Here is a 27,387-nt window from a genome sequence, read left to right on the forward strand (position 1 = left end):
GCAAGAGAAGGGATGTGTTTTTTTCTTCACTTCTGTTGGATATCACAATCAGATAAGTCAGATTAGGTGTATATGATATCTAAACACCCAATATGCCTAGTGCCCTATATATAGGGCACTAAATATGCCTGTGTCGTAGTGCCATCAGCTGGCCAAAGTCAGAATAGTTTTTGAAATCTATTAACAAAATATTAGTTAATATAAATCTGATGGTATCCATATGCTCAAATGGCTAACCTGGTCTAATGCCACCAGCTGGCCAAATAGGAAGTGTGCGCCAGACGTTGGTTAATTGGTCTGAAACTTTTCTAAATATTAGATAGATTTTTAATACAACCACCAACTGTTATCTGCATTGCACTCAATATCACAAAATGTATGCCATTAACTAATAACTTGAAAGTGTATCACTGTATCCTACATGTTTGTGGTGTAATGCCACCTTAGTGGCTGTCATCAATGTAAAACATCATGCCCAACAAGAACTGAGCCAGTGCTTCCAATGAAAACATGCAAAAACAAATAGCACACACATGTACATTGACAAGCACACCTCATGTCAGTGCTTTGTTAGATTCCGAAATGTCAATGGTTGTTGACCACACATGCACCTGCCCGCCATGCATCCCCTCTATTGAAATCCGATGGTTTCTTCAGTTTTCTGACCTGAGAGTTTTAAAGGATAAACAGACCCCCTTTTTAGTAGGGAAAGTTATATTAGCCTAGCCATTTCTTAATCTAGGCCTATAGGCTAATGCTTTCTTTGATTCAAAAGTGTAATCACTGCCTTTATGTATTGCAGTCTTAATATGTATTGACATGAAAATCTTGATCTATTTTTTTCCATTAGGAGTGTGCATTCTTAGCTTATATTGATAGGAGAGGAGTTATGCTAGTACTCAGTCTTGTGTATACTCTCTGGATTTGGATGTTAAATTTGATTTATTTTTTTTGGTTGCTGAAATTGAGAAATCACAACAGACATTTCACTTCGTCTTCAAATTTGTACCCTCCTTTTTCACATTTTTATGACATCATCATTTACAGCCTAATTTACAGTATAGGCCCACTACAAGGGCCTACACCATGATGAATTTGGATGTAAAAAAGCTTTTTCCTTTTTTGTTTGCTTATCCCCGTAAACCTGCCTCCCCAATCTGCTCCCAAGAAGGCATTTCACCAAAATAATATGAAAAGCTTCCACCATCACCAGCTGCATTTCTTCCTCTTCCTCCTCCTTTAAAAACTATTTGACCTACGTATGGAAGTCCAGCACTAAAGCAAAACTTGAGCTGCCTTCCCCAGTTGATCTTGAGTGGTGTCTGAAGGGAGATGCTCTTGGTCTTTGTCAAATGTGGCTGCCATAAGAACAAGTATGAAAAAAAACTCTGTGCCTGTAGGCCTACTCGAAATGGACTGCCATGCACCCCAGCCTGCACTTGCATAGACTGTCAAAACCAAGAGATTTTTAAAAATGATGTGAGTGATGGTGAGGAAAGTGAAAAAGATGAGTGTGTGAAAACTCAGTGGAGTTTCATTCGAGGAGTATTTCCCGTGTTTGTTTTTGAAATGTAAATTCAATGTAAATAGAATTAAAGTTAAAGGAATAGTTCGGAATTTTGGACATAGGACCTCATTTCCAACTCTACCGAGGTGATATAGGTCGGTGGAGACCGTTTTTATCGCGTTTAGCCCCTTCCTTCAGTTCCAGCGTCCCCATTTGCTAACGCTGGTTTTGAGCTAACACATTTCTACGGTAACATCAGTCTGACATCAACAACAGTCTTACTCACTTCACCGCACACCCGAGACAAGTCAATTAAATCGTCGGACTATCGATATACATGTCCGTGTTGATAGAATAATTTTAGAAATAAAACTAACCTTGCAACTCAATGATTTATTACATTTTGAGGGACTAGTTTCTCAATATCAATCCGCCACTGCCATACAGGGAACAAAGTAGGCTATTGCAATGTGATGCAAGGTTCGTTTTATTTCTAACATGGTTCTATCAACACTAGGCATGTGCATCGATAGTCTGACGTTAAAATGTATTTGTTTCGGGTGTTCTGTGGAGTGTTTTCAGTGGCAGGCTGGATGTTACCGTTGACTTGCGTTATCTTGGCACCAGATTAGCGCGAGATGAACGCTGCAAGTCATAGGAAGGGCAGAAATTCACTGAAAATGGTCTTCACCGACCTATATCACCCAGACTGAGTTGGAAATGAGGTCCTATGTCCAAAATTCCGAACTATTGCTTTAATGAAGTTGAGTTGGGAAGTTATGGAAGGCTAATTTCGTGTGAATACACACACACAGGAAATTCTCTTGCATACGACCGTACACCGCGCAGATCCAGATACAGTGGGGAGCACATGTATTTGATACCATGCTAAAACAGGAATATAAAAACATCATTTGACAATTGATCTTAATGCCTTAATTAAAAAAATGAGTACAAATCAAACCGCCGAGGTGAAGGGTATGTGATGATGTGGGGCTATTTTAATTCCAACGGCCAAGGGAACTATCCTGGATCCATGAAATAGCTGGCCTTAAAAAATAAAAATCTGCCTGCCCCTATGTTAACCCTATGTGTTAAATTCCCTTAGGGTGACATCGGGGGTCAAATACTTCCTTACCCCTAGCATTTAGGAAGAACATTTAATTATTTACGATACATTCTTCAATCACAAAGAAAATTGGTGTACTAGCGGTTTTATTTTTACTATTTTTTTTTATTAAGACATTAAGATTTATTGTCTTATCTATTTTATATTCCTCTTTTTAGGCAACTTTAGCATGGTATCAAATACATTTTCTCCCCACTGTAGCTGCCAGTGTTATTCACATAAGACACACACTGTGTTGATGACATTTTATAATACAGGACTAATGTTGTAGACATTTTGTGGCATGATACCACTTTTTTCATGCTTGATACCAATATGACAACCCTGAGTGAGAATGATAATCCAATGCAGTCTTTTGTCCTGTATTAAAACAACATATATTTGCCTTGATGCATGCTGGAAAGATGGAAATGGGTTCAATCCACCATTCCCAAAATGGGTAAATTAGGTAGTCTCTGATTGTCAGGATGGAGTAATGATCAAACCTAAAATAACAATAGTCTGTGTGAGATTTTAGAAAATCTTCTGAACAATCACAGAAACATGTAAAGCAGTCCAACATCTCCTCTGATATGCCTTTCGTAGGACAATTTACTGTATTTTCAGAGTCTTGTATTGGATGGATATGGATACAGACCAGTAGGGGATGGCCAGAATGGCAGGCTGTAGTATGATTGAAGAGAAAAGTCATATGGGGTAGAGAAGCTAGTAACAGCTGGCAATAGATGTGGTTGGTGTGGGTTCAGTTGAGGCATTGGCAGATGGGTTGGACAATGAACTGAATTTTGACCTTGTAGACACTTCAGATGGTTCTCAGACCCCCGGTAAGGTACTTGAGGAACTATGGCAGAATGTTGTATATACTGTACGCTGGGTAGCGGTTTTGGCAAGACATGCACAGCTTTGTCTTTTTTGTCTATGAAATGCAAAGGCCCTCGAGGTTTCTTGGGGGATTGACTGAATTCCTGACCGTTTCTTATATATATTTTATTTGTTGGCTCATGAGTTGGAGGCAAGGCTTTGTGAAAAGGATGGAGGGCCACTGGAGAGAAAACATCCTTGGATTTCGGCATCACTTTTGTGAAACTAGAAGCTGAGGACACCCAGGGCTTCAGAATAGGGGGCTGAGAACTCCCCCCCTGGATTTCAGGGCTCCAGGTGTACGCAGCTCTGTAGTTTTTACTTGCAGTGGTGTTGTTAGATTGTTTTGGGCTTGCCTGAAGAATATCTTGGTAATGGTGCAATTGAAGGTTGCCCAGATGTGTGGGGTAACAGCTTCGAGGTTTGCATAATGCTGGAAAGCTGGGTGCTGAATAGGGAGGAGTAGAGAGGGTAACAGCAAGGTTTGACAGTGTGCTTTTCTTTGTGTCTGTAGATAAGATGATGGGTTCAGTCATTACTAAGCATTCCTCAGATGAAACAGAGTTAGGTGAAGGGCTGCGAGAGCATGTGACAGAGGGCGAGGAGAGAGGTAGTGGGGAACCATCTGAAGAGTTATGGCTCCTGCCTGGCAGTGAACAACCAGGGGTTGGAGAGCACTGGATAACAGTTGGCCTTCTTGAGCTGTCTTCTGCTTTTGGACTCTGCAGGAAACACAGGCTTGCTTGTGCCAGAAGCTTCTTTTTCTCCAAAGGTGAAATTACCCCTGTGGAACCTACTGGCACAGGAGCAGAGATGTCCTGGTGAGATTCATGGACCACAAGGGCAGTTGTCTGATGGTCCCCAAACTTGTTTTGGGATTCTGGGCAATCTCGCTGGGGTTGGTCCTGATAAACTGCCCAGTGACTAGAGTGAGGGCATGTTCCTGGTTTACACAGATGGCCATGATGAGCTATTTCCTGAGGAAAGAAATAGCGTCTGTTTCAATTTAACATGAACACAATTAAATACAAGATGGGGATTTAAAAAACTCTTCCAAACACACATCTCAATCTCGGCAAATTTTTGTCCTAGAAACATATAAGTGACACCATTAGAAACCTTTAATCAACTAGTTTCCAAATATATATGTTTTAAAAGAGGATGTATCAATGGCACTTTGTAAAAACAATAAAAGAAAATCCTCTCACCTGCAGCAGGCCCATTCAAAAAGCCCATTCACCTTAATTTACATTTGACAGAGACACTCACGAAGTGACCCATTTAGTCTTGACTTTTTTCCAATTTGTAGCAAACTTCAAAAGTCTTACTGTAGCTCGACATATTTATAGTGTGTTTTTGACCTTTGACTTCTGACATTTGAAAATCATCTTTTTAAAATAGTTGTTTACACTGAATTATAATAAACAGTAATTTCATTAAATCCACTTTACTCTCATATAATTATTGAGGAGGACCTCTAGAATATAACCTTATGTGGCACTTTTGCATAGATGTTTTTACTGTAGTTACAGTAGATGAAAAACTTAAAAATCTCAAGGTATAGCTGACTGCCTCAAAGTGCCTGAAAAGGCCCCGGACCTAAGTGTTAATTAAGAATGTCTGTATGTATGTATGTCTGTCTTTGTGTGTTATACGAATATCTGTCCAACTATTTGTCAAATTGATGTTGGTACAGTGCAGTGCCAAGTTTGATGTTGTTTGGATGGGAAAATGCAAAGTTTAAATATTAAATATATTGGTAAAAGATGCACACACTGGTTTTGCCACTATAGCCACTGGCCACTCAAGGCAACTTGCAAACGTACCATAGGCGCAGTGATATCGTACGCAGCATCTGAAAATAGTCCCCATAGACAACAAGCAGTAGTAGTGCCAGTAGTTTGCAAGTTGCCTTGATTATTACGCCAGATGAGAGTGTAGTTCCATGTCAAATCAGCCTAGAAAAACGCCAGGTTTCATTTTCAGTTGGTCTTATTGCACTTTCTAACTTGAGAGGAGACACGTTTTAAATGGGAAAATTACCAGAAATCTTAGTCACTTTTAAACATGAAGCTAGCAGGCGAGAAGCTAATGGTCTAATCCGATTCAATGATCTACGCTAGGCTGAAGCTGAAAGTTGTATCGCCAGACTCACAGAATGGCTGGATGAACAGGAACAAGGTAAATATCGATTGTTTTGCTCGAGGGGAGGTGGAAAATGAGCGTATTTCCAAAAATGGCGGAATATCCCTTTAACTTGTCTTTGACTTTGATTGAGTGTGATTACACATTTATTATGTAACACTTTCTTCTTTTAACTGAATTTCTGAAGTAACGAATGGAGCTACGTAGACATAAGACATTCTTTTGCACTATACAATCTTTTTTCAGTTTTCGAGGTTTGGATAGACGTATGATGTCTAATTTGTCTGCAACAAGTGAATTCCAGGAGAATATCTACTAGGCACCTTAGTCTTTTCTTCCGTCTCAATCAGTTTCCTCCTCCTCTTGGCCTCAGGTTTGACACTCTTAATGTCCGGACTCTTCTTATACAGTTTTCGAGGTTTAGATGGAGGAAGGGGTTTATATTCCTCTCCTCTCAGCTGTCTTTCAAAAGGTAGAACAAGCCTGTAGATAGTCCAATAGACACCACCAGTAGCAGTGCAAAGTAAAAATTAGATGATACATTTGAATTTGATCACATTTGAAATAACCCATTAAGCAGCAAGATTATGGAGTATTTACAGTCATTAGTCCTTGATGCCAGTTAACAATTCAATTGAATAAAAACACATCACATTTTTTTTGCATTGCGATTTGACTCAAATTAAACATGTGCAACAACACATTTACAATGTTTGAATTTAGCCAAATGTTGTGAAATTTGACAAACTTTATTTTAACATCAATTAATTAATTAACAGTTAACCAGTTAACCAATTAACCAGTGTGTGGGTCAAGTCATTGGTCCCTACTGACCAAAACACCAAGAAACCAGCTTATGCTGGTAGCTGGTTACCTCCGCCAAGGAGGTTATGTTTTCATCAGGGTTTGTTTGTTTGTCTGTTTGTCTGTTTGTTAGCAAGATAACTCAAAAAGTGATGGATGGATTTGATGAAATTTTCAGGAAGGGTCAGAAACTATTTCGTACGAGTAATTCGTATCACAGGATTCTGGAGGCGTTTATGTTTTTCGCTTGGTGGTGTAATGGCATGGTATGGCCACGTGGTGGCGCTCTGATTAGTTTAGGTTCAAATGTATGACAACCTAGGAAGGACAATACAGGCGGTTGTCTGCACTCTCTGAGTGCTTTTCTAGTTTTAGCTGGTCTCTGCTGATGTTCTTCCAGCTATTGCTGGTATTTGCTGGTGTAGTTGGTTAGGCCACGAGGTGGACATGCTGGCGTGACCATCTGAGGAAGCTGATACTGGTGACCAGCCTTCCAAGCTTGACCTTGTTGGTGTAAGATGGTCATGCTGGTTTGCTAGAATGACCAACATAAGCTGGCATGGCCAGTAAAAAACAGCAATGTAGACCAGCAACACCAAATACAATGACCAGCTTGAGGTGGTACGACAAGCAAACCCATCTGAATTACTATCGTAATCTGGGTAAACCAGCTGAAGGTATGTTTTCGCAAGAGTTTTCCTGGTCTAGCTGGTCAACCATCATAGGGTGGTCAAACAAGCTGATTAAAAAGCTGATCATGCAACCAGCAAACCACCTTAAGCTGGTCATGCTGTTTTTTTTAATGGGGGTATCACCCCTGCTGTTCCTCTTATGGACACACTTAATTATTTTAGCTTACCTCTCATAGTGTTTACGGGTACAAGTAGCTGCACTCGTACTCCCTGGACTTCCTCCTAGTTCATCATATACATTCTTCCACAACCGCCGTGCTGTCACCTGTTTGGACAATCCACAGAAGTGATTACAAAAGCACATCTTGCTCTGTCTGCCTCATAAACATTCAAAGAAATAGTCTCTATAATACATAGGAAGGTTTGGCGCTATGCCATTTTCTCTAGATGTCTTATTTCCGTGCTTGAGGAACATGTTATTGACTCTGTTTTATGTCTATACCGTAATTTCCCGACTATAAGCCGCGGCTAATACATTGATTTGGCAAAATTTCTTCCGCTATGAGGTTGATACAAGGGGGCAATTAATATTAATATAACTTGCATAAAACACTGTCCTGCTGCTTATACACAATGCGGCTTATATACAGGAAATTACTGTAGTAGATTATCTAGATGAGATATAACAATACATCACAAAGTATGGATGTCACGAGGCATTCTGGTTCTACATTTAAAGTAACACAATGTAGGAATACCCATAACTCAAAAAGTGAAGCATGGATTTCACTGAAATTTTCAGGGAAGGTCAGAAATTACCCAAGGAAGAAACGATTAAATTTTGGGAGGGATACGCATCACCGTCGGGATTCCAGAGCTGTTTATGTGTTTCGCTTAGAGGTGTAATGGCATGGTATGGCCATGTGGTGGCGATCTGAATAGTTTAGGTTCAAATGTATGACAACCTAGGAAGAACAATACAGGCGGAGGTCTGCGCTCTCTGAGTGCTTTTCTAGTTTATGTATATTTTTATTTTTATAATTGCATAGTTTTTGCACTTAAAGGAATAGTTCGGTATTTTACACTTTAACCCTCTGGAGTCTAAATCCCCCCCTGGGGATTTGAAAAACTGTTCCAACACACATCTCAATCTCTGCTAGTTTTTGTCCTAGAAACATATAAGTGACACCATTATAAACCTTTAGGTGCTGTGTCCACCAAACGCGTTTTTTGCGCCGACGGCGACAGTTTTCAATGTTAAGTCTATGTAGCTCAGCACTCACAGCGCTGAGCGCCCTCGGCGGAAAAAAACGGTCGGCGCCGACCTTTTTTGTCGCAGCGCTCAGAGCGCTCAAAGTTGAAATCTGTTCAACTTTTTGAACAGCGCCGGGCTCGTCAATGGCACTTCTCGTTATAAACCGTATCTGGTTTTGGTAACTTAGCAACAATAAACACTTATCGAAGCGCCGAGAGGAGGAGGTTGTGGGCGCTCTGGCTGTAAAAAACGCGTTTGGTGGACACAGCACCTTAATCAACTAGTTTCCAAATATATATGTTTTAAGAGAGAATGTATCAATGGCACTTTGTAAAAACAATAAAAGACTAAGCACTCCGAGAACGCAGACCTCCGCCAAGCACCTTAGTTCCCCCCAAATTTGTGGTTTGCACCAAAAATAATAAACACTTTTATGCAATCACCTTTCTTCAAGCTGTTCTAGAGATATAATGCGCAAAGCATGAGATATGGCTGTGACTTTTATTTTGACAGACTTCAACAGGATGTGTAGTCCAGGGAGAGCCAGATTGTATGCTTAGAAGCTCGCCACTGTGTAAACTAACTTCCTCTGGAACAGCTCAGTCTATTCATGGGTTTCATCAGGTCCCTTTCCACAGGTGTATACAATCAAGCACCTTGATTATCAATGCAGACTGCATGGTGCTTGAAACCCATGAATAGGAAAGACAGAAACAGGAAGATGTTTTACCCTGCCAATTAAGGCATCATTAACATCAACTAGGCCAGACACCTGGACACTGTGAAATTGGCTCATTGGATTCACAGGTGTTCTGATTAGCCCGGGAACTACTCTGGGAGCTTAACGAGCGCAGCTGCTTAGGCCATTATGACATCACAATCGCCATCCAAGTCTATGGGGGAAGAAATAACAGCCTTATCGCGCAATGTTAATAAAGAATCATTTAATTGAAAAGAATCTGGTATCCATATCACTTCCAAAATGTAATGGTGTCTTCCTTGGGTCATTTCAGACCTTCCCTGAAAATTTCATCGAAATCCATCCATCACTTTTTGCGTTATCTTGCTAACAAACAGACAGACAAACAAACAGACAGACAGACAGACAAACAAACATACACCGGTCCCCGATGAAAACATAACCTCCTTGGCAGAGGTAAAAATCCTAGGATTTCAGTCCTCTCACCTGCAGATGGCCCATAGACCTCTGAAGTTCGCCTACAAAAAAGCTACCATCTTTGCCCAAATAAGGAGATCCGGTATCTTGAGATTTTTTCTATGGGAAAATAACATGGGGATTTTCAATTATCGCACCTGTTAAACTCACCTGGGGATGATGACATTGGAAATGCAGACGTTTTTCGCTAGACAGTTTTGTCCACTGCCGGTAGGTGAAGACGGCACACTTTGATCTTTGCTACCCCAGAGCTAACTTACAATGCAACTTGCCATAGGCAGTTAGCTTCAATTAACTCCCGGATCTCCTTATATGGGCAAAGATGGCAGCTTTGGTTCCTTTTTGTAGGCGAACTTCAGAGGTCTATTCTAAAAGCCCATTCAACCTAATTTGCATTTGAAAGAGACACACTAAGTGGCACATTTAGTCTGACTTTTTTCCAATTTGTAGTAAAACTACAAAACATTTTGTAATGTTCTTTTTACTTATATGGAGCTAACACCATTGTTTTCAAGGTAAAAACTTCAAAAGTCTTAGCTCGATATATTCATAGTGTGTTTTTGACCTTTGACCTTTGTCCTTTGAAAATCTTTTTTTAAATAGTTGTGTTTACACTGAATTATGATTAAAAAGTAATTTTATTACATTAGTCTCATAGTTACTTTAGTCTCATATAATTATTGTGGAGGACCTTTAGAATATAACCATATGTGCCACTTTTGCATAGGTGTTTTTAAATAGATGAACACACCTTAAAACACCCCTAAACGTTTGTTTTTAAAAATGTGCAGCTCACCGAGTGGTTACTGGTCTTCAACGATCTTCTATAGCAAGTTTAGCAGCGAAATACAGCTTCCGTCATCTTTTATCAGGGATTTACGAAATCCTGGAAGTACTTTTTCAGATACGTCACAACCATGTGTGCCTAATATAACACAACAGAATTTGAATTTCACTGCGAAACTTGCCATAGAAGATCGTTGAAGACCAGTAACCACTCGGTGAGCTGCACATTTTTAAAAACAGGGTGTTTTAAGGACAGAATAGACCATGCACAAAGGGAGCAATGTTAAGCCATACAGAGCTCCATTCTAAAGCTGCCAAATTCCACAAACAGGCTCAATCATCGAGATTTCAGTGTCAAACACTCGTTTTCATGCTAGGCAATACAGAAAACGGGCTTAAAGTGTAAAGTACCGAATTATTCCTTTAATTTTCCAGTTATCAAGGTGCTTTTAAGTTTAGGAAATAATAGCAACAGTTATCCAGTTATCCAACATAATCCGATATTTTGAGTACAAACAAAAATGTGAAGCACGTAACCTGATCATAACTACCATACTATTAATTCATTTTAAATATTTCTTCTAAAATGTCATAGTATAAATGAGTCTCCTGCATACCCATCTCCACAACTCACTGGCCAATCAAATACACTGTAATGTATTGTTACATTTCAAACTCATAACACCAAGCCATTCTTATTTGTAAAAAAGAACAAGAGCAAGATTCTATTACTTTTTCAGTTACACATAGCCTCAGATGAGAATCTTTGTTTAGAGGAACAAGAGGTTTGAAAGAGTTTACAGCCTTTGAAGCCTACCATGTCATACACATACATTAAGAAATGGACATCCTGCTCTCATTGTGGTCAAAAACGGTCACCATGTTGCTGTGTGTGCACTTCACAAACCAAAGCTTTTTTTCCATGTAAGGAAGTGCCAGCGACGCAAAGAGACTGTGTCTGTAAATATACTTGACCTCGGTTATTTTTCCAGATTACAAAGAAAACTGTTTATTGTATAAAATATTGAAAGTTGTAGATGGAACTATAGCAAATACATACTTCACACATTATTGACAAAATGCCTGCCTAATACACGTTATGTGCAATTAAGGAGTAACTGTCCTACTAAGTATAAAACTGATACTTACAGAGTCATATCCCCCAAGGGCCTCGACTGCTTTGTAGATTTTCCACAGATTAACTGTAGACAGAAAGCAAAAAGTGAGAACCACTAAGATCAAAAGGAATTGAAACCATAAGCTTCATGACAAAAATACTTATTTGAGATGGCACATTACTCACTTTGTTTAAATCCAAGATGTGGTATTCTTTCAATTGGTGTACCTCGGTCTTTCATGAAACGATAAAGATTATCAACAAAAGCCCTCTCCTCTGCCTCTAACTGGTCAGGGCTCAAGGTCATCTCTGTTGTATGGCTAAGGTCAAGTGTCTCAGGCCCTCTGGTGTCCTTCAAAAAAGTTACATGAGCATTGTCATACTTAATGTTTACAGAAGTGCAGCTAATATTGTCTTTATCATAGTTTAGCGTACATTTTAAAAGTTACATGTGTTTGTCTGCAGGATTATTCAATTACATTTTTCGTAATAAAACTTGGCAAAGTGATCATGGGTCAGGAAAGCCACCAATTGAAAGATTCTACTTTCCCGGCAGATTCATTTTATTATGTCTGAGAAGCCTGAGAGAAATTTATTTTCAATCTTTATGCATTCAAGTTCAGAACACTGACATTTACATTTTTACTGTTTGGCAGGCATAATTTAAGCAGGCATCAGATACAAATACTGACAAGATGCATGTGTTAGCATAGCATTTCTTTGGAGCTGGAGAAAATGTAGAGGTCTGGGTTGAAGTTGGGAAATGAAAGGGTTAGTTAAGACTGAAAAGATCACAAAACTGTTCAGGTGTGCGTTCCCCGAAAGCATCGTAAGCCTAAGATGATCGTAAAGTCCCTCATACGAACGTCTTAAGGTTTTCCGACTGTTTCTCGAAACCATCGTAACTTAAAGGGATAGTTCGGGTTTTAAGACACGAAGTTATATGGGTTCCCTGTCAGCAACGTTGTGCATCAGCACTGACTTACCCCCCGACAGCGTCCTGTGAGCCGAGATCCAGCCGGTTTTTGATCGTTTTTGATGCTGAAGAAAGTAGTCCGGCAAGTTTCTGGGGTCACGAAAGTAAAGTGTTTTTCTTCTCAAAACCATATGCATTCAACAGAGTGATATATTTGCACCACAAAAACGTTGTCCAGCTGTCAGTAGCGCGCAGTGATAGGAATCGCGAAAAATAAGTAAGTGATAACGAGGTTTGAATTTTTCCTGGACAACGTTTTTGTGGTGCAAATATATCACTCTTTTGAACGCATATGGTTTTGAGAAGAAAAACACTTTACTTTCGTGACCCCAGAAACTTGCCGGACTACTTTCTTCAGCATCAAAAACCGGCTGGATCTCGGCTCACAGGACGCTGTTGCGGGGTAAGTCAGTGCTGATGCACAACGTTGCTGACAGGGAACCCATATAACTTCGTGTCTTAAAACCCGAACTATCCCTTTAAGAGCATCGTGAAAACACTTGTAGATCTACGAGTGCTCCAGGGTTCTCGTTACTGACTAAGAGCGCCTTGACGCGTATGCCTCAGTGGAGTCACCAGCAGGATATGCAAGGGGATTACAGCTAAGAATATAATTATCCAACTTACGTTAGGCTACATTCTTTATTGTATTTACTTGATGATTCAGATTTTAGCGTGCAAAATAGCGTTCATTCAATGGAGATAATGATGTGATTAAAAGCGGACAAAAATAGCCTACTAATAAATTATGAAACGAGACGTTGCTATAAAGTTTGCCATTAATGTAGTTGTGTAGGCTATCTTGTATTAGGCCTATGAGGTAAAAACAGAGAAAGCTTGGCTATGCTATTTAAGCCTACACATTTCCTAATTTTCTTATCAATCTCTTTCTTCAAACGTCTGCTTAAGTGACACCTTGAAATGTTATTGCACAAGCAGCACACCGTGCTCTCACAAGTAGGTTAGCAAAGAACTGGCATGAACGATGTAGGAGTAAGCTAGCCGAAGCCTAATACAGTAGCCTAGACATACTGTAAACAAGGGGCAACAATCTAATGTTAAATAATAACAATTATGTATGCCTGTGTGTGGTATATAGCCTACTTGGGATGCTACATGCAGATGTCAAAGGTTTTCTTTTTTTGTATTGATGTTGCAGTAATTAATGTTGGCTACTGTATAGATAAGAAGTTCAGCCTGACATTACCATCAAATTAGGGGATATTTCAGAACCATTAACATGGACAGCTCCCCTTAAGAGCATCTTAAGAGCACTGCACGCACGTTCACGCTACGAGCATGTTCGGGAAACAGTCGGAAAAACCAAACGAACGATCTTAAGATGAATCGTAGAAAACCCTCGTAAGTGCATCTATCCATCGTTATCACAAAACGCACCCCAGTTCAGTTCAGTTTGTCTGTCTGTTTGTTAGCAAGATAACTCAAAAAGTGATGGATAGATTTCGATGACATTTTCAGGGAAGGTCGGACATGACCCAAGGAAAAAACGATTAAATGTCGGGATTCCAAAGGCGTTTATGTGTTTAGCTTAGTGGTGTAGTGGCATGGTATGGCCACGTGGTGGCGATCTTAATAGTTTAGTTCAAATGTATGACAACCTAGAAAGAACAATGCAGGCAGAGGTCTGTGCTCTCGGAGTGCTTTTCTAGTTATAGCATACCTAAACTGTAAACAACAATGGAGTGTATGGCCCTGGAGTGTAGCACTGTAGCTGCCTGTTGAAGCCTCATTTGTCCATGTTGTTCTGATGAACTTTATCTAGTAAACCTGTTTAAGCAACAATAAAGTCTATAGAGAGCAATTGGACCTCAAGCCCTGAAGAGAGCAGCATCTCAACTATACAAATGCTATTACTGACTACACTACTATGTGTTTAAGTTTTAGCCTTTGTCAAAGAGTGTAATAATGAGGTGTTGTGTGTTGCATATCTCTGTAGTTTTCTGATAGGAAGTGACACATACTGTGCATGTTGAGACATTCTTTGACTGCCTATTTTCTCCTGGCATACGGCAATGAGGCTTTCATGAATAGGAGAGCTGAGGCAGAAATGTGGACCTTTATGTGATGGAGAAGGTCAAGTGACCCATATGACCCATACCACCCTCCCAGGCTATAGTATATCCCTGTGAAGTCCATTTAAAAACTCAAGTTATGCACTCCTAAGTATGCACTCCTCATGATATTTTTTAATAATTTGGTCTGATCTGAACTTTTACTTTGACTGATTAATTGTAATGTGTAGTGAATCAAGTTATGTGCACACAAACACAGGCACCCACACACACACATTCAGTTTCACACTGAACTATGTTCCTGTGTGTGGTCACTCGTTTCTGAGAAATAGTGCAGTGGAAGTGAGTAAACATGAAGATGTCTTTGCTTGGGATAGCCCTGACTGAGTCACAAAGTTGACTGTTTTTCTCATGAAAGCTAGACAGCCGAACACCAAAATGTATCTACACTTGCTCACAGGAAGAGCCAATCCCCCAAGTCAGTATTCCATTCATTGTTGACTGATGTGTGAATATGAAATAGTCAATACATCTACTCTGTGATGACCAGTCTCTAGCATAACTGGCATAGGCAACATATTCAGCAAAAACTGTAGAAAATACACTTTTATTATATTGTTTTATTATATTACATTGTTTTCTGGAATTTCACTGTAAACTGGAATGCTGTTATTGTGATAAAATAAATTCATTACAGTTGATGGGTGATATTTATTTGAGTAATTTCTAGACCACAACAGGGTAGAGGAAAAGTGCAAAATGTACCTTGCAGGTTTCAAACAGGAAGTAGCTGTCCAAATACAAAACTCCCACCTCTAGTTTTGAACCACAGGCCCAATATTACTTATGCTGTTTGCAGACAAGAGTGTCAGTTAAAAGGCCATTCTAAATTTCCATCACATTCAAAGTGTGTAGGAACTGTTGATGTCAATGTGTCAATAAGATTCTCATTATGATTGTTAGTGGTGTGCTAGGGCAGATGCTATCACAATGCAAGTCCTCACCACAAAACCACCAGGCTTTCAACCCCTCAGCATGTCTTGGAAATTCAAAGCATTTCAGTGACATTGCACAAACTTTTCTGCCATTACCAGAAATGTGTTGGACTGTGTCAGTTTCGAACATCTGTGCATATGAAAATGGTTGTTCTAGAGAAACCCCTTTGTGTTTTGAAATGCTTAAAGAGAATTGGGTAGAGAGAAAACAGTTACTCTAACTTCACTACTAAAACAATTATGTTTCTATGGTATATGAATATCAGTAATAATACATACAAAAATGTACTATTGAATGAAATATATCTAAAAACATTGCCATCCATTGACACAGTATCCATAATATCAGATTCATGCAGGGCATTGGGTTGAAACTCATTACTCATTATGGCGGTTTGTCGGTTTATGCATCAAGAACAATGACACTCACAGAACTAGGCCATGCAAGAGACTATTTTCATTAAGGTTATAATGAAAAACAGGAAATGATTTTGTGCTTAACAGATTTGTGGTAGAAAGCTGACGTTCCACCCAGGCAGCTCTTTTGCTGCAATGCTTGCCTGTGGGTCTGGCCGACGTGAGGGTGTGTCTTTATTAACAGAGGCATTATAGCAAGATTGTTGACTGATTAACAACCGGTTATAATTGTTTGCTAGCAAAACCATGGGTAGCTAGCTACTTGCTACCATTAAATAATTGGCTCACTAATAACCTCAGATGTGTGTTGGGGTTACAAAATTGTGCTTTTTAGACTGTGCCGTGTCTATTTCACTATTTAACTTCGCAAATTTCATTTAATCGCAAATTACATTTATCTGCAAATATGACCATCTCTGACCATCTACTATTCTCGGTCCACCATCTTCATTGAAGCTGAATGTCCCAACAGATACAATCCGGTAACAGGACCGCTGTGCTCTATACCCATTATTTAATGGCTCACGCAGCATACGAATGGTTTGCCGCTGTGCCGCTATACACGTGTCAAAAGTCTTGAGTTCCATAAAACATCTTCATGAGAAAATTATATTATTTCACATTAACTTCACACACACAAATTGTGTCTGCATTAACAAGTTCAACAGCTGAGAGCAGTGCAGGCAGCGAGGAAAAAACAGAAAATAACCACTGAGGGGCATTCCAACTCTGTAAGATCTGCTGAGTTCTGCTCGTCTGCTGCGATTTTGCTCTCTCAAAGTTGATCTTGGCTTTTAAAGGGAATGGGACATAACAAGCAGGTCAACCTATTGTAGACTTAAACAGTTTGGAGGAAGGAACCAAGGGAGGCACTGCCCTTCTGGTGATCAATACCCACACGGACCTCCTTGGACTTTGATAAGCTATTGACTGAAGCTGATCATTTCTGATAAAAAAAAACTCGAACTGGCTAAGGGAAAAGTCACATCAAGATATATATTTCTGAAAGATGTTAGTATAGTTAATTGAATTAGTGTTACATAGTTTTTAGCAAGGTTATGTGAGTTAGTTGGTGATCAATAATCAGTTATGGTTACTAGCTTGACATAGCTAACATTAGCATAGCTAACTTAAAGGAACTGTAGGCTATGTTAGGAATGTATTTAAGTTAATCATAAAATGGCCCTGATATATCACTAGAAAATTAAGAAATCATGCTCATTTCAAGAACTTATATCACTGACAGTAGTCCGGCCAGGATATTGCCATTTAAAAGTGAAGTTGCAGCCCTCAACTGATGTTGATGTTGTCATGTTGAGTTTTGATCTGATGCGCCGCCCTACAACTATCTACTTATCACGAAGTCAGTAGCCTAGTGTTTCGGCATCCATGTTCTGCTAGTTACCACAGCTGCAGCTAAACGTGTCGGATAAAAAAATGTCTAACGTTATGAAACCTAAAAGACCTCGTTATGAATCTGACATACTGTACGTCCGAAATAAAAAAATGAATTTTATACAGGAGATTGAGACGGCTGAAAACGGAGAAGAATTTTAAGACAGACGTCAATGTTGTTTATTTTCTCCTGGACAGGTAGGATTCATCTATGTTTGTACATTAGCCAAAACTACATTAAATGGACATTTCAAAATATTAGTCGAACAAAGTTATGCATGTTCGTGCAAAGTAACGTTACGTTAGCGCATATCAGGGCTGTAGTACTCGAGTCCGGACTCGGACTCGAGTCCGTTTTTTTATGGTCTCGGACTTGTCTCGGACTCGGCTGGTATCTGACTTGGACTTGTCTCGGTCTCGGCCACCGGTCTTGCCAAATATGGTTCTTGGTCTCGACCGAGTCCAGGCATCTTTATTATGTTATAATATTCAAGGGAAGTATGTGATATTAAGGGGAATGGTTATACTTACAAATCCTGGGTGGGTATTTAGATCAGCAAAATTAATAATAACCCAAAATTATCGTCTTTATACTGTCATGCATGCAACTTGTTTTTTTCTGTCCTGGACTCGGTCTTGACTCGGACTCGAGTCTTTTGGACTCGGTCTGTCTTGGACTTGAACCTCTTTGGACTCGGTCTTGACTTGGTCTCGACCGGTCCTGGTCTTGGACTTGTCTTGGACTCGACAAAGGTGGTCTTGACTACAGCCCTAGCGCATATGGAGAAGGTGGGTCATCGAATTGAAAAGGTAGGGTAAGGAATTGTTTGAGAAATGGTGAGTAGTCATTGCTAACGTTAGCAATGCATCATCAGAGTCCGTTTCTCTGTCATTATGCTGAGACGCTGAGGAAAACAACATTAGCACTTGACATTGAAGCTGTAGCAGCCAACGTTCCTGGATCCAGGCCTAGCTGGCAACCGTGACTCTGAGGAGATAGGCTCCACCGCTCTACAGTATTTTGAAAGTAATTGCAGTACTAATTTTGGCCAAAATCCTATATACGGTTCCTTTAACATAAGTTATAAAGCTAATTATTGATTTATCTCTAAAAATCATAACAAAAATTGTAAGCCTCCTGTGAGTTTCTTAATTAATCCTGGACGTATTTTGCGTGTAACATTCAATGAACCAGTGTTATTTCCTATTCCCTTAAAAGCCCCTCCCAAGCAGCAGGGTGCCATGCAGCATAGCAAGAGTTGCCAGCCACTAAGCCCTTATAGCAAGTTTCATGTCAACTTACAGGTAGGATTGGCTGGGATATAAGACCCCTTCCTTTTCCCGGCCAATTGACTTATTCGCAACCCATTTTGATTGCTTTTGACGGGCGAACACTTTCAGATATTCAGAATCGTATTCAATGCTCTTTCTGAGGCTTGGTCCGAAGATGAAGCCTGCCACACCCACCTAGCATCTCCTTTAAGTAAGATACTGTCTGACAAACAATAATGTACTGAACATTTCCCGCAGACAAGGAGAATGGGTCAGTGACGAGAGGGAATGACGCTACAGTTTCAAAATCAGTGGCTGTGGTAAACAGTAGTAGCAACGCCTACAAACATCAAAAATAGTCAGAAGAATGTGGCAATTTATGTAGGCTACAGCAATTTATGTGGTTTATTGTCAGTTTGTAAAGTTTACACGAAGTAGGATAATGTTAGAAATCCCTGATAGAGGTGGGTTGGTCACAAACTAATCAGTTTGATCGAACGTGTCTTTAATATGAACGAACTGGGGGGGCGCTGTGGCACAGCAGGCTACAGCGTCCATACCATTTGCGGGTCCGAGTGCCCACGGGGACCCAGGTTCGAGTCCGGCCTGCGGTCATATCCCGATCCCACCCCATCTCTCTCTCCCACTTGTTTCCTGTCTACCTCTTCACTGTCCTATCATAATAAAGGCAAAAAGGCCCCCAAAAAAAAAAAAATATGAACGAACTGAACTGATTCCCCTTTCCACTTCTTGGTCCTTCCAATTCCTTCGGTCGCTGTGTAATTCAATTATCAGAGTAGTGAATGACTGAGAGCGCCTTTCACTCAGCTTCCTAGGATGCGAGTCAGCCAATCGCATACTGTTTATATCAGGGGGTAAGGATTTGGAGGGTTACCTTCAGCTAATTAGCCAAGGGGGCCGGGCGAATGTTTGGAAAGTGTAGACACTATGGCGGATCTGATGCTAAATAGAAGACATTCCACCTAGCAATTCCATTGAACCCTATTGAATTTTGGCACCACTTTGACATCAAATAACGTTACAGCTGAAGTGTTTTAAGCCTTTTCTATTTGCAGCTGCTTTGGTCTGAAATTGTTAGTTTCGGTTTTGAAAAAGTAAAGTGAGTTGCTTGCATCAACCTCTCGTTCAGCGTCAAGGATGGCTGAATTTTCTCTTCCTCCTCTATCTCCATTCCTCGCACTTCCATGGTATATGGAATAAAAATCATGGAATTGCTGGCATCAGTCTTTTGAAACGTACCTTCAAGTTGCGGGACTAGCCGACGTGAGTGCAGTTCGGAAAACAGCATTGCTGAGGCACTGTTTAGGAGTTGAGGGACAACGTGTAGGCCTACTGGAAACGTTAACTGGCAACGTTACAAATGCAGACTATGCAGAGACAGTGAAACTTTTATAAGACCAGTTTGCTGCCCCACAAAGTGCTTTATTGAGACGGTTTATGTTTAGGCAACGACATCAACTCCCAGGTGAATCCGTCCATCAGTCTCCAACCTGAAAGGGTTAGCTAGCCATTGTAAATTTGGCGCATTGACAGACGAGATGATACGTGATCAACTGATTGAGCACACTACACAGTCTAAAATCAGGGAGATGTTGCTACTCGAATCATATGATTGAACACTTGCTAGGGCTGTTGCCATTGCATTTCATTGAAAGTGCAGCTGACTGTGCAGCCAAATTTACACGGACAGAATCATCATTAAGCCAAGCAGTACGCATAAGTGCACAGCCACATGAGCAGCAACAGCAGCAGCCATCTAGCACTAGTTTGGATGTGCAAGACACAACTCCAGATGCCAGTCATGCATCTCACAAGACAACAAGGGCCATGTCAGCGTCAAAGGCAGCTTTCCTGCGGTGACTGTGGATCAAACACACGCCACCAGAGCCCAGCACTGTCCAGCTAATGACCAAACATGTCGTGGAAGAAAAAAAACACTTTGCAAAAATGTGCCGCTCTGCCACCTCCAGGTCGGATGGACAGACTCTCCGTGGTTCGCCCACCACAATCCACCATGTAACATCGGGGCCTATGCAATTCAAGTCATGCACAGTGAATTATAAATTCAGAGTGAAAAGATTTTTTTTTGTTTTTGTAATTGCTGCGGTCAAAAGACAGATGTGGCGAGATCCACAGTGCCCCCCACTCTCAGCAGTTCTTGATCGTAGTGTATGATTTACACTCTAAATGGCCTGAGCTGACCAGTACCGGCTCTGTGACCTCCCAGGTCATTGTTATGGAGTCAAAACCATGCCATAAAGATTTCGTGAAAAGATATTCACATAGAGTTTTGCAACTGTAAAAATCATTTATGCTTGTGCACGGAAACTTTGTACTTGTAGAAATAATTTGTGCATGAGCAAAAAATATTTGTCTTCGAGGATATGATTTGCACAAATGTAGAACCGTTTTGTAGCTGTGGAATTAATTTATCTTAAAAAATGCATACCTGCAGAAATATTTTGTGCACTTGTGAAAAACATTTGTCCACAGGGATTTAGTTTGAACGAGCAATTGGGAGAAGTGCGAGATCTATCTGTCGTGTGCGAACTGGATCTCTGAAGCTACAAAACTTTTTTACAGACACGAATTATGGCAGTGTTTTGACGTGCCAAAAAGGAGCCAATCAGCGAATTTGGCATGGTTTTGACAGTGTTTGTGTAGAGCCAATCAGCTCATTGCCTCGCCTGCTGACTAGCCAATCAGCGCTGTCGACCGGGCCCTGCTGCTCCAGCGAGCAGCCCTCCGAGGCGACGCCCTCCGGACGTGTTCATAGCTGAATGCCGACCGCCGACCAGCCATATGCGACCAGCCTTACTGTGCATTCAGACCAAGAGCGACTTGAGCTTCCAAAATCGCTCTGGACAGCCCTGTCAAGGACGTCGTGGGAAGCTTGGATTTGCTTGGATGCTTTGGCCGCTCTGCGACTTTCTGCGACTCAACTTTCTCTAGTCGCTCAAGACGCACAAAACGCGACACTGACGGATTGGTCGCTGCTGGCAGCTGAGAGAAGCCGGCTTCCATTGAAAATTAATGACTTCCAGAATCTTTGGAAGCTTAAGTCGCCGGCGGTGTGAACGCAGACCAAGAGCGACTTGAGCTTCCAAAATCGCACCGGATGCCCTGTCAAGGACGCCGTGGGAAGCTTGGATGCTTTGGCCGCTCTGACGTAGTAGCATTCTATGTTCGTTGCTGGTCGTTTGGTCGCTGAACCGCGTCATAGCTCATTACCATAAAGTTAAACCACTTTCAACTTTGGGACCGAGCATCGAGGATCGAGGAGAGAGTTTAAGAATCACCCCGGCCCCCGGGAGTAGGCTATGGAAGAGCTAGCCTTGCTGCATTACCTGCAGCGTGTTAAAGAGATCGAACTGTTCATTGACATAGGGCGCTTTAAATACACGTAGGCTAACACTTCCCTTGATCATCACTGACCAGGGCTGTAGTACTCGAGTCCGTTTTTTTATGGTCTCGGACTTGTCTCGGACTCGGCTGGTATCTGACTTGGACTTGTCTCGGTCTCGGCCACCGGTCTTGCCAAATATGGTTCTTGGTCTCGACCGAGTCCAGGCATCTTTATTATGTTATAATATTCAAGGGAAGTATGTGATATTAAGGGGAATGGTTATACTTACAAATCCTGGGTGGGTATTTAGATCAGCAAAATTAATAATAACCCAAAATTATCGTCTTTATACTGTCATGCATGCAACTTGTTTTTTTCTGTCCTGGACTCGGTCTTGACTCGGACTCGAGTCTTTTGGACTCGGTCTGTCTTGGACTTGAACCTCTTTGGACTCGGTCTTGACTTGGTCTCGACCGGTCCTGGTCTTGGACTTGTCTTGGACTCGACAAAGGTGGTCTTGACTACAGCCCTATCACTGACAAGTGCAGATTTTGTCCGCAATTGCATTCACATAGCAGCTGTGGCGGCAACATAGGTCGGCAGCAGAAAGGTTCCGGTGGTAGATATACGGACATATGAAGTCAGACAGCAAAACAAAAAAAAAAACCCTTCCGTAAAAAGTCTGTGAACATTAAGGAAATGTACGTCTGTCTTAAAGTGACTTATATCTCCGTTTCTAGAAGACAAACAGGGATTTTGATGAAAACCAGCCACTGTTTAGCTTGGGATTTCTCAGGAATGGAGACACGTAGAAATAAAAGGTTTTCACCCACTGAGAGCTCAGAGTCTCACCTTTCAAATAAGCCAGTATGTGACGATAACTATAACATAGAATACGCTGTGGCTCTACAAAAATAGTCAAAAATGATCTAGCTTGGCACTCTGGGACATAGCTTCCAAAAACAGTGCGGCATTCAAAGAGTTAAAGTGTAACTGCACCCTAAAATATTTTTTGAGCTGTTGATTGATTGAAATTACTCATAAGTGGTGACCTACTCTATTACCAGGGTTAATATTGACAAAAATCGTGTTTCCCAAGAAAAGTAACATTTCGTATGATTTTGTATTGGAGATATAGCTCTCCGCGCCCTCTACAGGTTGAAACATGCCATGGCATTTTGGTCGAAACTAACTACCCACTGTTATCACTGTAAGCAACCAAACAAAGTAGTGCAATGAATTAAAGTCAGCTTCTTTTTAAACCAGACTGCATGTCTTCTTTGTGTGCTATAAATGCATGATTATAGCCTACATACATGAGTGGCAGGTAGGGGATAAGTGAGAGAACGGCCTTTAGGGTCCTCAGAGAGTTAATGGACTTGGAACACTCCACTATCGTGTTGTGGAGATCTTTAACTTTGCTTCATCCATTAATTCCATTTATTATACGGCTCTTCACAATGCAAGTAGAACGGCCCATTGACATGAATGGGATTTCCCAACGTTCTACCAGTCATTATTTCTTGATAGAGGACCTCTGAAAAAAATAATGACCGCTGTCAATGGCAACGGAGTTTGTGCTTCTAATTCATGTCTTTCATATCACTCCGCGTTGAAATTTCGTTGAAAGTGAAAGACAGCTAGTAAGAGGTTACCTAGCAACCTCTCAAACAGTCACGTTCTATCTGTGTGGCGAACTATTTGTTTTGTTAGCGGAAGCCACAAAACGGTAGCTAAGTCATTGCTTAAGACACATTGTGGGAAGTTTCTTCTCGTGTTGGCAAGTAGCCGTATAATAAGCGGGATAATGTATAGAACGCAGGTCATTATCGGGAAAATAAGGACCTTCAGGGCGAAACAAGACCCCTCCGCTTCGCGTCGGGGTCCGGTTCGCCTTGTCGGTCCTTATTTTCCCGATAATGACCAGCGTTCTATACATTATCCCTTACATATCAGGACAACTAGGAAGCCATTATCCCTGACTTAATTTACCCTAGGAACACTTCAGGCATTATGACCAATAACAACTGTAAAATCCTTCTTCTATAGGGACAGGACATCTTTAAGGATCCGCTACAACAATTAAATGTTAATGCCTCGTCTACAGTTTGAACTCTACCTTCAGCAAGGCTTGTTTTCATTTCATTTCATGCCCACATTGTGGCACATCCCCGCTGAAAAAAACCCCATCAAGAAACCAGCTTAGGCTGGTGGCTGGTAGCTGGTTTTAGCTGGTTTTGGCTGGTCTTTGCTGGTTTTCTTCCAGCTATTGCTGGTCTTTGCTGGTGTAGCTGGTTAGGCCACCAGCTAGACATGCTTGCATGACCATCTGAGGAAGCTGGTCGTGCTGGTGTGACCAGCCTGTCGTTTGGGATACAGCTGGTTTAAGATGGTCATGCTGGTGACCAGCCTGTCAAGCTTGACAAAGATGGTCAAGCTGGTTTTCTAGAATGACCAACATAAGCTGGCGTGGCCAGTAAAAACTAGCAATGTAGACCAGCAACACCAATGAAAATGACCAGCTTGAGGTGGTACAACAATCAAAACCAGCTGAATTACCATCGTAAGCTGGGTAAACCAGCTGAAGGTATGTTTTCGCAAGAGTTTTGCTGGTCTAGCTGGTCAACCATCATAGGGTGGTCAAACAAGCTGGTTAACAAGCTGGTCAAAACCACCTTTAGCTGGTCAGGCTGTTTTGTTCAGCAGGGATATACTGTATGCAAATATGTCACCACCAATTAGCTGTTTCAAACAATAGAGGCAGTGACAACCTTGACCTGAACAGACTACATTATTAAGCAATATGTTTATTTCATATTGCCGTAGTTCCTTTCTACCTTGTTTGGAGAAGGCTCCATAGCTCCAACTTCTTGAGAGACCTCCACTGAGTCCGAGTTCTCTGCACAGTTGTCTCCAGGATCCGACACTGCATTGAGGCACAGGGAACATTCAATATCACTTCATTGGTTCCATTTTATGCACTTATGGCAACTAGCATGTTAGACACATCATAATGAAATCAGTATCAATGAAGTAAAATATGCCAATACTTCATAACACCAGTAAATTATGTTGAAGTTCTAAATTACATTTGAATAACATTTAATATTGTAGAAATCCCAATAAACTAAGTAGAGAGTGTATCTCGTTGACCACGCAACAGTGTGTCGCTTATTCATTCATACTAAAACTAACTGACTTAAACATGGCGCTGCACATAGTCACAACAATTCAGCAGTGTGTCTTTAAAGAGACAGCATCTTTAAAACATATTTAAGGGATTAACGGTATGGTGAAATGGTGAACTGTGTCCGTAGTGTCCACTACAACATTTAGATAAAATCAAGTTGAACAATTATTTTAAAAATAAATAAATAAATCATGATTTGGTGCATCCTGCTTGAACAAAACCCTATAACCATTTGTAAATGTATTCACTATTATTACACGCATATAACTACAAGGGATAGTAGAGATACATTTGTTGTGGGACCATGGCTGCAAGATCTCAAAAACAACTAACTGCACCAAGTCTTATGTTCTCATGAAGCAAAGAAGCGTCCGTTCAAAACCGATTCTCCCACGTGGCCCCATGTGTTTGATTTATGTCAGTTCACCATGCACTTTGAACAAAGACCAAGAAGGGCTGTTCCATTTTGCAATGATAGTAATGCTCAGAAAATGACTGTCGAGGTTGTTTGTAATAATTTTAGATATTAAGAATCAGGAAGCTCATAATCTCTTTACAAGGTAGTAAAACTTAAGTTTAATGTCTGGATAATCAGAGTAGATTAATTATGAGAGACCAGTCAGCTGCAATATAAAAAACAAAAGGGAGTTTAAAAAACAGATTTTGTATTGACTCAGATCTCTTCAAAATAAAGAAAATTAATGAACCAATTAGAAACAGACAAGTCTAGGGGAGCAGGCAAGTCTAATATGAAACCACATGCTTACAACACCACTTCCTGACAGAGAGTATAACCACAGCAATGTGTTATGAACTACACTGTTAACACAAGAAGAATTCAATGCAATGTGCTGCAGGGTGTTAGCTCTCACAAGCTGGAGGCCTATGAGAATGGCAAGCAGATTCACAGTAACAGCCTATAGCATACTCATGCAACTCATTTTCAACATGGAGCAAGAATTAGGCCTGCATTTTCAAAAAATGAGCTTCATATGGGGACATGTAGGCCTACTCACAATTGTCCTAATTTTCAAGTCACTGAAATGATGGTGATAGCAATAATGTGAGCAAAGGCTGAGTTATGCATCCTGTTTACACATGTCTATCACTTCATTTGTTTTCAAGTACAATGTCTCACTTTGACAACCACATCAGCTTAAAATATCACTGGTCACTTGACATCCTGGTTCCCTCAAAATGTATTACTTCCCCAAATATGTACCAATGGCAATTTTCACAATGACAAATGTGATATTGTTCGTTTGCGGTAGGCTACTGAGAGACCTTAGAGCAGCTTATTTCCTGTTTTGAGTGAGAGTAGTTCATCTCTCTGAAACGAACAATATTTTGTGTATAAATGGCAAAAATGTGGAGTCTACCCAATTTAATGGCGTTCGATGTTGACTATGGTATAGAAATCAGTAGGCTACAATCTGATGGCATAAAAACATGTTTAGAAAATGGCATGTAGCCTAAAACGGCACGTCGCTGACTGACACATGGAAGCCGACGTAGCCAGTCTGTCAGTTTGAAGGCTTGTTACACTGTTTAGGCACTGCATCATGTGTAGGCCTTCCAGTGTCACTGTAATGTGTACGCTTATCCTACCACTATTGAGCCTAGATACGATTAAATGATAAATATATTTTTCTAACACTAAGCCCACATGGAATTCGAAACAATGTTATGAAGTAGCCTAACTTAAATCATGGTAAATAATCACGGTCTATAGGTAGCCTAATCTATGCGTTTTGTCTGGATCAAACTCACCCATTGCCAAAGGATTTGATGGATGGAGCCGCTGTGGCTTTGCTGCGTCTGCGTCAGGAAGGTTATGCTCAAGATCCTCACGCACAATGGCTTCTGAACTTTCGAAATCATTGAGTCTGTGTGAGATTGGTCTTTTCAACTTCTCATTGGAGGACAGCTTTTACGCCGCGTAGTTTCCTTCCTTGCCAAAACCATGTGAACCATGCGACTTGTTGATCATTTTTAGCACTATAGGCTATGACATCGGAACACCACAGAACTAGCCCATTTGCTTACCGTATAGCAAAATAAAATGAGTCCTCAAACGGTTAGCCAAAATAACCAACCTATTATTTTTATTTGAATTAATATAGGCCTTTAGCCTATTGACTAGGTAGGCCTATTTTGTTTTATTAGCCTAATATTATGTTGCATACAAGGCTGGTTAAGGTCAGTAATTTGGCATAGGCCTACTCAGAAAAAGAACACCCACAGCAGCGTGAATATTACAGTAGGCCTATCACATCTAGCCTATGTTTAATAAATATAGCTATTTATGTATCTATCAATACATGTCCAA

The 27,387-nt window shown here is 40.7% G+C and overlaps 1 protein-coding gene across 1 annotated transcript; it reads right to left on the minus strand.

Annotated features, from left to right (window-relative positions):
* Positions 1–436: 436 nt before the first annotated feature.
* Positions 437–26,901, minus strand: arid5a (AT-rich interactive domain 5A). Its single transcript, XM_062543738.1, has 7 exons — positions 26,829–26,901; positions 24,706–24,794; positions 11,600–11,765; positions 11,446–11,498; positions 7,306–7,403; positions 5,966–6,125; positions 437–4,474 (listed from the first exon to the last, which is right to left on the minus strand). Exons 1-7 carry the CDS (start codon positions 26,830–26,832, stop codon positions 3,239–3,241), a joined length of 1,806 nt encoding a protein of 601 aa, XP_062399722.1. The 5' UTR covers positions 26,833–26,901; the 3' UTR covers positions 437–3,238.
* Between the last annotated feature and the right edge of the window lie 486 nt (positions 26,902–27,387).

The sequence above is a fragment of the Sardina pilchardus genome, chromosome 8, assembly GCF_963854185.1.
Source record: "Sardina pilchardus chromosome 8, fSarPil1.1, whole genome shotgun sequence".
Classification (NCBI taxonomy): Eukaryota; Metazoa; Chordata; class Actinopteri; order Clupeiformes; family Clupeidae; genus Sardina; species Sardina pilchardus.